Source organism: Mus caroli, unplaced genomic scaffold (genome assembly GCF_978045245.1).
Source record: "Mus caroli unplaced genomic scaffold, Mus_caroli_1 scaffold_11, whole genome shotgun sequence".
NCBI classification, from domain to species: Eukaryota; Metazoa; Chordata; class Mammalia; order Rodentia; family Muridae; genus Mus; species Mus caroli.
In genome coordinates this window covers 11,065,001-11,080,919 of record NW_028227266.1, presented here as the reverse complement: position 1 = coordinate 11,080,919, position 15,919 = coordinate 11,065,001, and the positions used below count along the sequence as shown (strand labels likewise).

At 46.2% G+C, this 15,919-nt stretch overlaps 2 protein-coding genes across 6 annotated transcripts in view; both read left to right on the top strand.

Moving 5' to 3' along the window:
- Kdm4d (lysine demethylase 4D) overlaps positions 1-5,854 on the top strand; it is a 46,944-nt gene extending 41,090 nt beyond the window's left edge. For all 5 annotated transcript variants that reach the window (XM_021172764.2, XM_021172761.2, XM_085844403.1 and 2 more), the window contains one exon: positions 1,179-5,854. In XM_021172764.2, the coding sequence (XP_021028423.1) occupies positions 1,486-3,012 (1,527 nt within the window). In that variant the 5' untranslated portion in view covers positions 1,179-1,485 and the 3' untranslated portion in view covers positions 3,013-5,854. The remainder of the gene's footprint in view (positions 1-1,178) is intronic.
- Positions 5,855-12,270: 6,416 nt separating this feature from the next.
- Positions 12,271-13,662, top strand: LOC147001964 (lysine-specific demethylase 4D-like). Its single transcript, XM_085828230.1, has one exon. It carries the CDS (start codon positions 12,271-12,273, stop codon positions 13,660-13,662), a length of 1,392 nt encoding a protein of 463 aa, XP_085684356.1.
- The last annotated feature ends 2,257 nt before the right edge of the window (positions 13,663-15,919 follow it).

Below are 15,919 nucleotides of genomic sequence, written 5' to 3'. Positions count from 1 at the left end.
ACAAAATAAAAACTAGAGAAGATATCAAAGCTTAAAAAAGTATTCAGTTTAAGATGTGGCTCATTTATAAATCAGTTTTTGGTATTCCATGCTTCTACCTCAGCATTCCCAGCACCCTAACAGAAATGTTTGACCAGATGGAAAAAAGATTAGCCTTAGAAATGGCATCTCCTCCTCCCTCACCGCCCTCAGTGCTCTTTCTGATAGATTCTGATCTAGGATAGATGGATCATTATGTGCTTGCTCTCCCATCTACATTCTACATTCTGTAGACTTTGTCTTTCTGATACGTGGCCATGGAGAAGCTCTGACCTGACTGAACCCCTCCCGTTTACTTTCCTTATATATCTGGGCAGCCCTTACTCATAGAGAAAGTTTCACCATTCTGTACTGGGCTGTGTCAGACCAGTGATGCAAAAACATTTATGTGACCATAAAATCACACAATGTGAGTTATGCAAACAGCTGACCCATATTTAATTTTCTTTTTTCTTAACATATTTTCACTTCATATTCTAGTTACCTAGATTTTTTTAAACTGCATGTTTGGTTCATTTCTAACCACCCTTTCCTTCAAATCCAGGTATTCATGCTTTCTGGCATTGGTGCTCATTTCTCTAAAGTATTTGAAGCTAATATAGAGAAGTTTGTAAAGATCCTCATGGTAGATGAATGATCACAACAAGCCACTCTGATAAGCATTAAGTAGCATCTAGGTTGAGAACATATTAGCAACTGCACATCCTGCAAATTCCTCCTTGGGCTCCCTCCCACAAACATCTCTTTCACAGAAATACACACTCTGTGTACTTTGAACACTGACTTTGAACTTTGAACGTACATTTCTTTGTCTTGTCTCAATCTTAATAGATGGAATCTTGTAATAGGTATCCTCTTGAATTAGAAAAATCCTGATATCAAATTTATAAAACTGGTTCCCATCTTTCCCGCTTGATGGTCTTCTGTTAGAGGTTATTATAGCAATGCACTTCTCCATCCCACTGTTGGTGAGTGTTGGATGCTTGCAGAATGGGTATTAGAAACACTATCGCCAGTGCTCTCAGACCATGGCACTAACAGCCATCTAAGGAGGCTCTGCAAGTACTATACAATGATCTGTTTAATTTGAATTTCGCTAAGAGCTTTTAAAAAAACATTTTCAAACCTTTTTCTTTCAGATTGTGTCTTAGTAACATCCCGGAAGAGATTCTGCTGCACCCCTGTCTGTGCACCCAGTAGCCAACAAGAGGAAAGAACCAGGTTCCAACGGGACATATTAGACCAAGGCTCCCTGACTGAGCTGATGCCCTGAGTGCTGGCTCTGGGTTAGTCAGCAAGCCTAACAAAAGTTAGTCCCATCATATGCACAGAGGCTGTCAGGAGATTCGGCTCCATCACAGCCACAGCAAGTCTTTTTTATTTATTTTTTAAATCCCCTTCCTCAATCCTGTGCCTATATTGGAATTTGGTGTATACATTGAAGCTATGAAGACTAAGTCCACATGCACTCAGAATCCAAATTGCAGTATAATGATATTTCGTCCAACCAAAGAAGAGTTTAATGATTTTGACAAATACATTGCTTACATGGAGTCCCAAGGGGCACACCGAGCTGGACTGGCCAAGGTCATCCCACCAAAAGAATGGAGGGCCAGGCAGTCTTATGACAATATAAGCAACATCTTGATAGCAACTCCCCTGCAGCAAGTGGTCTCTGGGCAGGCAGGCGTGTTCACCCAATACCATAAGAAGAAGAAAGGCATGACAGTGGGGGAGTATCGTGAGCTGGCCAACAGCAAAAAGTACCAGACCCCGCCACACCTGGATTTTGAAGATTTGGAGAGAAAATACTGGAAGAATCGCCTGTATGAGTCACCGATTTATGGTGCTGACGTCAGCGGCTCCCTGTTTGATGGGAAGACTCAACAGTGGAATGTGGGTCACCTGGGAACAATTCAAGACCTATTGGAACAGGAATGTGGCATAGTGATTGAGGGTGTCAACACGCCCTACCTGTACTTTGGCATGTGGAAGACCACCTTTGCGTGGCACACGGAGGACATGGACCTGTACAGTATCAACTACCTACACTTTGGGCAGCCCAAGACCTGGTATGCTGTGCCCCCTGAGCATGGCAGGCGCCTGGAGCGCCTGGCCAGGGAACTCTTCCCTGGCAGCTCCAAGGGCTGCCAGGCCTTCCTGAGGCACAAGGTGGCGCTCATCTCACCCACTGTGCTTAAGGAGAATGGCATCCCCTTTGGCCGCATCACCCAGGAGGCTGGGGAGTTCATGGTCACCTTTCCCTATGGCTACCACGCGGGCTTCAACCATGGCTTCAACTGTGCAGAGGCCATCAATTTTGCCACCCCAAGATGGATTGACTATGGCAAGGTGGCATCTCAGTGCAGCTGTGGGGAGGCCAGGGTGAGTTTCTCCATGGATGCCTTTGTGAGGATCTTGCAGCCTGAGCGATATGAACTGTGGAAACGTGGCAAAGATCAGGCAGTTGTGGACCACACAGAGACTATGGGACCTACCAGTCAGGAGCTCACCACCCGGTGGGTGACCAAAGCACCAAGAAAAAGTTGGGGCTTGAAGCGTTTCCGGCTTCGCCAGGTCTCACGCTCTGTTCTGCCTATAGCAAGTAATGTTCCTTGCAACATGCAGGTGTGCCACACCTCCAGGCAACCATCAGATGTGAAAGGTGATGAGGTCCAGAAGTCTGACTCAGCCAGAGCCCCACTACATCCTCTGAGTCTGTCTTCTTCTGGTCACATATCAACTGGAAGATGTGGTCTTGGTCGTCGTCCTTGTGAACTAGGAGTTCAGGAGTCCTCCAATGGAGCTCCAGTCAAGAGGCGACTTCCAGCAGGCACAGATGACACAAGCCCCAGTCCAGAGCTTCAGCCCCAGTCTGTGAGTGGAGACTTAATAGTCAACTCAGGACTTGTGAACCCTGGCCCACAGCATCTTATGACAGCTTCTGAAGGGGTATTGACCTCCGACCCCTAAACCTATGTCCTGGTTTATAGTTCATTGTCTTGCACTAAGGATGCTCCCTAAGTCCATTACCTCATAGTTTTGACTGAGTTTGCAGGACATTGGCCATACCTGAGAGAGCTCCTGGTCAGTTCTAACTCCTAAACACACCATGCACTTCCAGAACCTGGCAAGCCTCTGGATAACTGCTAACTCCTGCTCTTCCAGCTGAGGTTTCATTGGCCACTACTGTCGAGTTTCTGCAAGCTAAATTCAGCTGAGGCTGCTCAGCACTGATCTCCCATCCTCAAGGCCAACTCTAGAGGCAGCAGAGCATTCACAGTTTCCTCCCCCTCTGCCATTTCTTGCAAAATATCTGACTTTTGACCACTAGATTACTCCTCACAAAGAAAGTAGTCACAAAAAAGATTAAAACCACTTGAGAGTCTCAGATGACCTCTCGAAGTTGATGTCTTACACAGTGTCTCACCCAGCTTTCACAAATAAAGCAAAGCAGCCAAAAGGTTACACCTAGACTTTATTTCTAATATTGAAGTTTCAAATAGTGGATCACTGGGACGACACTCTGTCTCCTGAAATGGTCATGTCTAATCTAGGGAAATAAGTCATTGTGCAGTAACAAGTTCTTTGTTTCTCCCATACCACACTTTCAATTTGCATGAAAGCCATTCATTTTTATTTACAAGTGTGTGAGTGTGTTGTATGTCTGGTAGTGTGTGAGTCAGGGTGCAACTGGGGATGTCAGAGGATATTGGCTAGAGTTGGTTCTCCCATGTACCATGTGGGGGCCCTAGAGATCCCACTCAATGCAAAGAGTCGGTGGCAAGCATCTTTGCCCACTTAGCCATCTCATTGGCCCAATGCCTTCTCATTTCCTTGTGAAGCAAATTCCTATGGATGTCATGAGACACCACCCCCACATAGCTGCCTTCTTCCCTCTATGCCTGGACACAAATGAACTCCTTCTAGTCCCAGGAGAACAATCTCCAAGCTCCATGGCAGTCTCTGGCTCGGGATGGTTCTGCACATAGAATTTGGTGCTCTCACCCTGTCTTTTTCTACAGCTGGGCCTTGGAAAGGCCCCCTGTGCTGTGCAGCCTTCCAGGATGAAGTGGCTCCAGGCCTTCTCTCTATGTATATGTCTGATAGTAACATCTAAGGAGGGACTAAAGATGGACCAGCAGGTTAAAGCAGTTGGCTCACAAGCCTACAGACATATCAACCCTCAGAACTGTGGTGGCATGAAGAACCATTTCCACAAAGTGACATCCATCCAAAACAAACACTTCCTTACACACACACACACACATCTTCACCACCCCACACACATATACACCTATGCAAATGCTAATATTTATCTGGGTATGAGAGCTCAAGCCTTTGATCCCAGCTCTCAGGAAGCAGAGACAGGCCCATATGAACGGCCCAGCCTGCTCTACAAGTAAATTCCATCTAAGGATACATATATCCTGTCTCAAAAAACAAAAGAAAATGTAAGTCAATATTTGTTCTAAGTACACTTAATGGGTTAAAAGAGAGGCTCATTTTTTCTTCTGTCTACTGAGCATCAGAGCTCTCACTAGGGACACATGCAGAGGCAAACTTCCTGCACCTAGATAGAGTGCTGAGGTAGAAACTAAAACTGAGCGGTCGCTGCCAAGGCCTTTGAATTTTAGCACTGGGAAGAAGAAGCACGAGGATTATGAGTTGAAATGCAAGCTGGGTTTAAAGGGTGAGCTACATATTAAGACTTGGGGCTTCTGAAGAAAAGAAACGAAAATCCAAATCCTGACCATCATGCAGGGTGGTTTCACAGTCTCATAATAGTTCTGCAAAGGAGAAAGTTAATGTTCCATAAATTCCACTAAAGCAAAGGAAGGATGCTTTTCTTTGTACAATTCTGTTGTGCTTTTAAGACGGGATGTCAGCTGGGTATGGTGGCATATGCCTTTAACTCAGCATTCCTGAGGCAGAGGCAGGTGGACTTCTGTGAGTTCCAAGACAGCCAGGGCTACACAGAGAAACCCAGTTTTGAAAAGAAAAGGATTGAGATTAAAAAAAAAAATGAGTATAGTGTATTTCCAGGATGGCCTCCAATTGGCTATGTAGCTAGGAGATGGCCTTGAACTTCTGGTCCTCTTACCTCCATCTCCCAAGTGCTGCGGTTAGAGGGAGTGCAACCATACCCAGTTCTTCTTAACCACAAGTCTCAGGCATGTTTCTCTTTCTCTCCCTCGCTCCCCCGCTCTCCCCTCCTCGTTGTTTCTTATTTTTTGCAATTGGAGTCTTGCTGTGGAGTCCAGGCTTTCTGTACTCGGCTGAGGTCTCCAGCCTGGAGTTCCTAGTGCTGGACAATGGTGGCCTGCTCCTGCACCCTGCTTTCTGAAGGCTTCCTTCTCACCCGGCATGGAGATTACCTCTGTGGCCCTATCAAGCTCTGGTCATAGAAACCAACCTACTAAATAGCTTTGTCAACTATACACACCCAGCTTATTTTCCTGGTACTCTTCATGCTGGTTGTATTTTTCATGTTGACAGTCTCAGGTAACCCAAACTGGCCTCAGATTTGGTGCAGGAGCCAAAGCCTTAACCTTGAACTCCTGACTGTCCTGCTGCCCCCCAGCCAGTGGCTGGATGGCAGGGAAGCAGCACCACACCCAGTTTGTGCAGTTCTAAGGTTCAAACCCAACCACTGTGACAAATGATGTACATTCCCAAACCGTGCTGCATTTTATTTTGCCTCAGCTTCTGTAAATACCTTTACTTACCTTTGATGTTAACCATCCAACTTCGTATTTAAACCTGACTAGTTTTCTATTCAGTTCGACAGGACTCTCTTCTTTGTTTTACTATCTTTCCATTCACCTTAAACTATCTTACTTTCTCTGCTAATTTCATAATATCAGAATTTATTAAAAACAGGTTCCACTATTCTGCTTACCTGTTGTCCTGCTTGTGATTTCTTCTGAATAAAATACACATGACAAAACACATCACCTCTGGTTTTCAGTTATTGTGGAGTGTCCACCAGAAGAGAATGCTAGGACATGGGTTTAAACCAGTAGGAAGCCTTTATTAAGCTGCCAATGACCACAATGTATATTTGGAATCCCAGTGTAACACCAAGCCTTTCTCAGGGTAAGGTTTTTAAGTACATTTGTTGACATGCTCCCGTTAACAAGAATGATTAGCTGGAAGCAGAACTGTAGAAATTAAAATCCAAGGATAGAATATTTAGAGATTTCCCCAGAACTATAAACTTTGCTATTTAAGGTTGTTGTTTCCATGTTGACAGATGGTGCTGTCTACATGTTGAGTTTTACAAATGGTCCTTCAATCAAAGGATCAGTTGTGCTAAAGTCTGGGAATTGACATTCCTCTCTGGTCCTAATGAATGAGTAGTCTTAATGAATCAGAATGTGAATTAAAGACTCAGCCAGTACCAATAGCAGAGAAGCTAACCAGGGGACCAAGAGAACAGAGCCTGGTACCCATGGTCTGATTTATATCTTTGTCTCTTTTTCGTTTGAGGTTTTTTCCAACCATGGCAAAATGTTTTCTTTTTTTTTCTTTCTTTTTTTTTTTTTTGGTTTTTCGAGACAGGGTTTCTCTGTATAGCCCTGGCTGTCCTGGAACTCACTTTGTAGACCAGGCTGGCCTCGAACTCAGAAATCCGCCTGCCTCTGCCTTCCAAGTGCTGGGATTAAAGGCGTGCGCCACCTCCGCCCGGCTGGCAAAACGTTTTCTAATTACTCGTGACTTCTTTTCTAATGAGAGGTAGGGCTAAGCCTCTCCAAACTTGTAGGACCATTTCAGTAAGGAATCTAACTTGTTTTAACAGACGCAGAAACTTTTAATAACTCTAAGTCCTGATAAACCTCTCTCTTTAGTTTGGAAAGCTTCAGAAGAGGCTCATTTAGTCAAAGCATCAGTATCCTGCCAAACAAACAGTCTCAGAGATGATGTCCAGATGAGCACTGCACGAAGAGAACAGCAGGAATCTGCCACCAGAAGGACACCACAGGACTAAAGGTTTCGGACATTACACAAGTGTGGGTCCCTTATAAATCATCTAATATTAGCTTAAACATTAGGGCTTCCCTAGTCACAGGTTTGCCAGTTTGCTGTTGATGGTCTGGTTGGTTCTTAATCCTATGTAGTGTTGAGGCTAGGGAGGCTAAGCGTGACCAGCCGTCCTGGCCTTATGTTTTCCTGAGGGCATGAGATTTTTCAGACTTTGCTACTGTGCCTCAGTATCTTCAAAAAAGTTTAAGCTCAAAACCTAAAGAAAATATAGAGTAATCCAGTAATCCTTACATAATTCAAAGAAAATACTGAGATGAAATTGAGGTAAACACAAGGAAATGTAAATATCACAATTCCAAGTAAAGTCAAATACAGGTAAACAAAAAAAAAAATTCTGAGCTGTGATGGGAACAAAAGCACTTGGGGTGGCTGGAAGATCGGGAGTTCAAGGCCATATTCCGCTGAACAGTAAGTTCCAGGACTACACTGCTAGTTGAGAAATCAAGTGTTCAGCCATTCAACGTGAGGAACTGGTGAATTACTATCAAAACTAGCAAAGTACAAAGGAATTGAATGCAGCTCTCAGGACAGAGCCTTCCCATCTTGAGGGAGCAGCACAGACAGGAAAGCCCTTTAAAGGTTTAGGAAAGATGGTTAGAAGGAAAAATGATAGGAGATCAGGTAAATAATGTTCAGTTAGCCGTGACTGACTTACAGGTCTACTTAGGATTCAGGCCCAGTTTGAATCTTAGGGACCACTAGTAATTTCCAGATGAGCAAATACCCACGAGATCCAATAGCAGTTCCATGTAGGATTGCTTCTCCTTTTTCATTTGTTCCCTGGTTTGGATTTTGAGATGGGATTTCCTACGTATCAGCCCTGACTGTCCTGAAACTGACTTTGTAGGCCTAGTGTCTCTGTCTCCCTCTGCCTCTGCCTCTGCCTCTCTCTGTCCCCCCCCCCCCCCCTCTTTCTGCCTCTCCTCTCCCTCTGCGGTATCTAAATCTAGAATTCTGGGATTAAAGGTGTGTTCCAGTAAGCTCTGTTTACTTGGATATTTTTAGTATTATCTTTCCGTCTGCTTCATTGTGGGCAAACTTGTGCTCAATACTGATTCTATGACTTTAAATATTTTTGTATCAATACTGATAAAAGTTGAAATATATATGCATTGCCCTCACCCTGTCTTTTTGAGATAAGGTTTATCCTTGTAATCCTGACTGTTCTGGAACCGATTCTGTAAACCAGGCTATTCTCAAATTCATAGATCCTCCTGCCCCTGCCTGCAGAGTGGGATTAAAGGCGTGCAACCCAATGCCTAGCAAAAAGGCATTCACGTTCCTGTGTTTGTGCTAGTTTCTGGTTAAATAATTATCATTGTCTAAGTGTTCAGAACTTGAGGACCCTGCTATTTTCTTGTGTATTTCACGTTTAGAGGTGGTGGGGCAGAGGTAAAGCATGTCCAGCAAGAGCACAGACATGTTCTCTGTGTCTCACTTCTCTCATGCTCTGTCATGTGCTCCCAGTTAGTGTGAGGAATTCTAAAAAAGTCTTATAGGTTCTATGAGCAGTTAGTGTTACAATATTGCTATTATAGAATTCTTTCTTCAACATATTCCTAGTTTGGCATGTCTCACATTGGGATTGTTTACATTCAAAGGAATCTGGGTGGGGCTATGTCAGCTGAGAGGCAGTGATAGGTTGAGACTCCAGAGGGTGGGCAAGCACTCATTGCCTCAGGTCTTGATGGCTATAAAAGAAGAAGCCGTGAGGCTCCAGGCTCACAGGAGGAGCAAGTCCTACAGGAGAAAGCTGCTCTCTGGTGCTGGATTGCCTTCTCCCAGGTCTCCATTGCATTGGCGCTGGGTAAGTCCTATCTCTCTTCACAACTTTTGGAAATTTGTTCTTGTGAGAAAATGACTAGTGGTAATAGTTGGTAAGATTCAATTATCCTACAAAGCATTGGAAAATGCTGGTCAGTCTCTGGCTTTCGTGTGCCAGCTTCATCTGAGAGTTATCTGTGCTCCTTTCTCATGAATGTGGCTCTTAGATCTAATTACTATTGGGCAGCAACTAGAGACGAGATCTGGGGATGGGTTTGAACCTGTAGAAAGAGTTTATTACCTTTCAGGCATGCACACTGGGTGCTGGGGATCCAGTGTACCACTGAGGTATTCTCAAGAGAACTTCTTTTAGCAGTAAATCTCTCTCTACATGGAGCACAATGGACTCAAAGCAAAGGCAGAAGGTCTAGCCACTCTTTGTAATAGTTTCTATCAATGTCCTGATTATTTATCTTAACCTGGGTAGAAACTCTTAAGGTCTATACCAGAAAGGAGAATTTTAATGTATGCCTAAACTTCAGCTTTTAATTGAGAGGTTTTTAGCTGTGAAAGCCAGGCCATTTTCTGATCCCACTGTTCTGGGAGGGCAAATGAGAAGTTCCTGGGGGATCTTCTCAGCTAGTGAGCATTTTCAGTGAGTGGGGATGGGGTATAGGCTTCCTATCTTGGATTTACTAGAGGACAGACAGACCCAGCTTCTGGCTGAGACATCATTCCTTGCATCTTCTTTGGCCTAGGTATGACTAGAAACAGAGACCATGTTTTGTGGACCCCAGATGAGTAACTTTGCGAAGGCCCGTTACTAGAGTCTCACCAGTTATTTTGAGGATGATCATTCTCTCTGGTGTCCTCTGCCAGTCTGGGCTGCAGCTCTCCTTTGTTTTTCTTTTTCCAGTATTTTCCTCTTGGTTGTGCTGTGGAGTCTCAGGCAGCACCAGGTAGTGGTTTGTCACCAGGATCTCAATAGGCCTCACTGGTCTTAGGGCCATTTGTCAGGAGCCAGCTCAGTGGCCTGGTAACTCACTGACATCATCTTTCTGATGTCCTTTTCCCCCATTGTTGTGAAGCCCTCTTTCTCTATTCATATGGGTACTTGTATGGCAGGAATAGCATAGTAGCTGTCCCGTGTATAAGGTGGTGTGCCTTTCTTTTCTCTATCTGAGAGCCTGGATTAAATCAATCACTTCTTCTCTCTGGGCTGAGATGCCTGGCCTGGCCTGGGCCCAAATAGTTCCAGTTAAAGTAAGGACTGCAGCACCCTTGTACCTAATGTTACCTCCCCTCACGTGACATTCACAAATGAGCACCTGCAGATTGTTAGCGGGCAAGAGAGTAGCAAGGTCGATGACAGTCATCTAGGAGAAGGGTCAGGTACTGGGTCCCACTGGCATTAGGCAGTAAGAATTCTGTTCTCCGGAAGAGGCCTCAGCTGATTTGTGGAGTGCTGTGATCCAGATTAACTGGTGTTTGTTTTTTATTTTTGTTTCCATTAGAGTAGGGAGAATAACATCTCAGCTCTTAGATAGATGGGTCATTCTATGACTAACAGTGTCCAATCCTTGCAACATTTTGGGGTAATACCTCTTTCTGTGGCCTTGGTCTGGATAGTGGCTTCGTGCTCTCCCCCCTCTGGCTTATATGTAGAAGGGTTGTTATTCCCCAAAAAACTGGTACTCTGAGACAGCTAGAAAGACTCACAGCTGTCTTTAGTCTTTGGAGGTAGAATCAAAAGGCTGGCAGCCATCTTCTTCTGAGACAGCCGCCTTTTGCCAGCCTTCAGCTGGAAGCCAAGACACACAGCCTCTGTTGTACAAAGTTGAGCTTTCTGCCCAGCATTCTGGAACCCAGCATTCTGGAACCCAAAGTCAGTAATTCTTGTGGAAGTTTCTCAGTCACCCTTTTATAATCTAGTTCAGTTTTAGAGACTAGGAGGCAGTCATTTACATGGTGTAAGAATAGGTCCTGAGAAACCACTGATGGATTTTGCCCATCTCCCCAAAAATCGTTGTTATATGATCCATCAGTGATTGTTCCTTGGAGAGAGGACTTTCATCTAGGATATATTCTTGGACAAATGGCAAGACAGGAAGTGTTCCTGGCTCTGTGTAGATCTAATTGCATCTTGTCATCAAAGCAGGTGATGCTTGCTTTCAGTTTGGGCAAAATGTCTCCTCACAATCATTTCTGCTATTAAACACCTTCTCATGGTAACTGGAACCTACTTAGAATGTTATATTTTTGTATACTTATTTGTAAAACTGTTTTACCTAAGATCTGTTGCCAACTGGGTGACAAAAGTAAAAAAAATTTTTTTTGAAGTACCTTCTTCAATGAGGACCTAGTGAACATTATCTCAAGTCTTGTTGGCTAGTGTTGGGCAGAAGGGAAAGCGCCAGTCCAGGCTGGGTTATATGACAACAATCCCTTTGCCTACCCAACCTGTGGGGAAATGTTTCCACTTCTCTCAGAGAACAGTGAGTGTTCTCCAGCTATACTTGTCAATGGTAGAAAAGGAAAGGTATATCATGAGAGAGAGAGAGAGAGAGAGAGGTGGAGCTTTGTCCTTCAGGCTCAGCGAGAGGAGCTTTCCCCCTTCCCTGGGGGCTGCTTAGAGCAGGCAGGGGGGCAGAGGACATGCTCACTGGGGGACTAGATTTCCCATCCTGTCTTCTTCCAATTAGAAGACAAGGGGCAGAGCCAGAGGTGGTGGTACACGCCTTTAATCCCAGCACTTGGGAGGCAGAGGCAGGTGGATATCTGAGTTTGAGGCCAGCCTGCTCTACAAAGTGAGTTCCTGGACAGCCAGGGCTACACAGAGAAACACTTTCTCAAAAAACAAAACAAAACAACAACAAAAGAAGGCAAGGGGTCTGAGCCTCCCCTATTCCCATACAGTGACTAAGGGGACCAAGTGTGTGTGGGAATCAAGTGAGTGCTCCAGGAGTGGGGTAGGGCTGTGCTCCCAGTGCTCCAGGAGTGGTACAGGGATTGTGCTTCATAGAAGCTGTTTTTCAAGGTAAAAAGTTCTGAGCAGGAAGAGGATGCCCTGGGAAATCAAGCCAGCAAGGCTTCTCTTTCCTTACATTTTCTTGTCTTTTCTTTTTATTATAGAGATTGGAAGGGTCTTGCTACATAGATAAGGGGCTGCTCATACCTGTAAGTCTCCTGAGAGCCATATTTAATCTTTAAAATGTTATCTTGTCCACCAGGAAACCAAAACCGTAGGAAAAGAGAAGAAGGAATAAAAGAAAGAACTTACGGACAGATAAGAGACTGAAGAAAATCCAACAGGAAGGCAGGGGAAACTTACACACAGAGAGAGACTAAAAGGTCCCTCTGAAAAGCCCAAGGCCCCAGGACAGTCAGGACCCCAGGCTGAGCTCCTGAATTACTGTGGCCATGACAACCACTGAGCAGTATGGGTCCCAGAACCCAAGCTGTACAATCATGACCTTCTGCCCAAACATGGAAGAGTTCTCAGACTTCAACAAATACATTGCCTACATGGAGTCCCAAGGGGCACACCGAGCTGGACTGGCCAAGGTCATCCCACCCAAGGAGTGGAAAGGCAGGCTGTCTTATGAGGATGCCATGGCTATGGCAATCCCCACTCCCCTGCAGCAAGTGGTCTCTGGGCAGGCAGGCGTGTTCACCCAATACCATAAGAAGAAGAAAGGCATGACAGTGGGGGAGTATCGTGAGCTGGCCAACAGCAAAAAGTACCAGACCCCGCCACACCTGGATTTTGAAGATTTGGAGAGAAAATACTGGAAGAATCGCCTGTTTGGGTCACCGATTTATGGTGCTGACGTCAGCGGCTCCCTGTTTGGTGAGAACACTCAACATTGGAACGTGGGCCACCTGGGAAACCTTTTGGATGTGTTGAAGCAGGATCATGACATAGTGATTGAGGGTGTCAACACGCCCTACCTGTACTTTGGCATGTGGAAGACCACCTTTGCGTGGCACACGGAGGACATGGACCTGTACAGTATCAACTACCTACACTTTGGGCAGCCCAAGACCTGGTATGCTGTGCCCCCTGAGCATGGCAGGCGCCTGGAGCGCCTGGCCAGGGAACTCTTCCCTGGCAGCTCCAAGGGCTGCCAGGCCTTCCTGAGGCACAAGGTGGCGCTCATCTCACCCACTGTGCTTAAGGAGAATGGCATCCCCTTTGGCCGCATCACCCAGGAGGCTGGGGAGTTCATGGTCACCTTTCCCTATGGCTACCACGCGGGCTTCAACCATGGCTTCAACTGTGCAGAGGCCATCAATTTTGCCACCCCAAGGTGGATTGACTATGGCAAGGTGGCATCTCAGTGCAGCTGTGGGGAGGCCAGGGTGAGTTTCTCCATGGATGCCTTTGAAGGCCTCCTGCAGCCTGAGAGCTATGAGCTGTGGAAACAGCAAGGGGATCCTGGAGCTATGAACCACCTGAAGCTCACCTCCTGCCCTGGGCAGGAGCTGACCCCTGGGACCTACACACTGGATCAAGGGAAGCCCACTTCAACCCGGAGGCGTTCCCATTCGGGACCCCTCAGGAGTCGGGTGAGCAGAGGCCACAACAGCTGTCCTTACACAAAGGTGCACTCAGAGTCCCTGTACCTTTTCCCATTCAGGCTTTTGGCTCCTCAATCTACTCCGAAAGGGACAGGATTCTCCAAGCAAGCTTCTGGAGCCTCTGGGATCCCTGTCGATCCTGTTGATGTTATAGCTGTGAACCACCCACAGGCCTGTAGAATTTTGGAGCCCCAAGTCTCCCTGCCGCTCATGGTGGTGGACATGAACTAAGTACATGCAGGATCACCTCCCAAGTCTGAGGCCATTTGGTCACAAGTGGACATTCCTGATCACTTGGATAAACAGGTGTCCAAGTTGTTGACAAATCAAACTCTCCTTTGGATGATGCATTTGAGTCTCCTTTTGGTTTGCCCAGGATCTCCTTCAGAATTCATGCAGAAGGTGGATCTGCAAGGTCTTGTGCCATTGCATGAAGAAAAAGAGCTACCAGCTCTTTATCCTCTGAGAGTATCCTGCCATTCACCAATCTCGGACTTAGCTACACTCAAAAGGAAATGCGTGTGCTAAGGCTACTCAATGCTTTCTCCTGCTCTGCCCACTGAACCTCCATTGACTTGAACGTCCCACAGTGGCATGCCACAGTGAGAGAGCAGGTCAGGCTCTCAGCACCCCAGTGTCTGGCCACATTCACCCTGAAATCATTGTCTTCAGAACATCAGAAAGGACCTGCAAGGACCCAGAAGACTTCACTAACTGTGACTTTTCCCTCATAGAAGCAGGGAGGGAGGTGAGACCTAGAGGCTGCAGGCTGCTCCCTTCTATATTTTCCAGGCATTTGGATGCAATGCTGTTCTAATTATCTTACAGTCTCAGTGGGGCTAGAGATTAGACAGTGTGGCAGGTTTACAGAAAGGGGGGGGGGACTCCACATATGAGGACATGAGTAACCTGCTCTTCACACAGGGTAACCAGGCTCTTAGGACAGACATTTTCTTATTACTTACTTCAATCCCAGACTCTGTAAGTAGACCCAAGAAATAAATATATTAGTTCCCTAACTAAAGTGTGGTTAATACTTTAGCATGTATTTTTGGGTTCAATAAGGGAGGATAGAGGCTAACTCTGCCAAGGGCAGAAATTCTTCAATATGTCCTTGTCTTAGTCTGCATGGGCCAGAGACTCCATTTGTCCCTGTCACTCAGCTCTCCTCTTGTCTTGAGGTTCCGTGAGCCAGCTTCCACTATCACATGGCCTATCACATGGTAGTCCCATCACTATGAAATAGGCTCATTTTTAAGTTCTACCCTGGCTTCCTAGAGACAGTGCCACAGCCTCTGTGAGCCCAGTAGCCCATCCCATGATCGGATCTTTGTTTAAAATTGAAGAAAGGAAGAAGAAAGCTGATGTTGGCCTGAAGTTCTCAACGCAGAGCAGGAAAGGACTGGATCTCTGCTTCCCTGACAAGGTGGCATCTTGGTGCAGCTGTGGGGAGGCCAGGGTGAGCTTTGCCGTGGATACTTTTGTGTGCTTTCTGCAGGCTGAGAGATATGTGTGGAGAAATGGGAAAGGACTGTGGTGCTGTGGTCCCTAGGGAAGCCACAAATTTGGACAGGCAAGCTGTAGCCAGTGCCATTGAGGCCCCAGCTGAAAAACAATCTTCATTGGACCGGAATTCCCTCACCAGTTTACCTGATCTGCCCTCTCTTGGGTCTGAATTGGAGACTAGGGGGATCCATCGGGGGACCCCAGTGTGCCAACCTCCCTGTAGCCCTTGAGAACCAGCCCCAGACAACCTCCATGGTCATTGGGGGTTGCTTCAGATTCCCAAGACCTTCGCTTTTCTCCAGACTCCCCGCTACCCGTGGTGTTTACAGCCATGGGGCCCGTGTTTGTCTGCAATATAGATTAGTCTCCTCCTCATAGGGAAGGTGAATCTTGGGTGGAGACCTGTCCCCCAACCACCCCCTATCCCAAGGGAAAACATTTCTTGGGGGCAGAGTTGTGTCTTTGACCTCGTGTTTAGCATTTTGGGTTCTGAAGAAACCTGTTGCGATCCCACCTGGGCAGGGTTCGTTTGCAGTGTTTGTTGGGCTGTGGAGGGTTTGAGGAGCAGCACCTGGATGATGTAGTTCACATACCTGATTTAAAGAAGGGCTGTCATTGGATTGCAGTGCCCTGAAATACCCTGACAGGTTTTCTCTGGGAGCACATAATGCCACCATGCCTCTGGTGGGGATGCATGGCTCTAAAGACCTGTAACCCTGAAACACTAGGCCTCCTGGGTACTGGCCCCATAGCACATGGGCTCTTCCAATGTCTTGCATTCTCTGTGTGATGTCTGCTGTTTCAAATAGATGGAGGTACACCCTTGAGCAGTCTGACATTGTGATCACTATCTTAGAAATATATTGCAAACCTGGCTGTGCCTCTGACGTCCCTCTGAGAACCAGAGATACTCTAGCAACTGCAGTTCTGATTTGGGCCTGCATCTTGGTGACTCCTACCTCTTTTCTTTGCTGTATTCAGT

Bases quoted from the DNA above. Each gene is read 5' to 3' on its own strand.
- LOC147001964 (XM_085828230.1), top strand. From the start codon at position 12,271: ATGACAACCACTGAGCAGTATGGGTCCCAGAACCCAAGCTGTACAATC.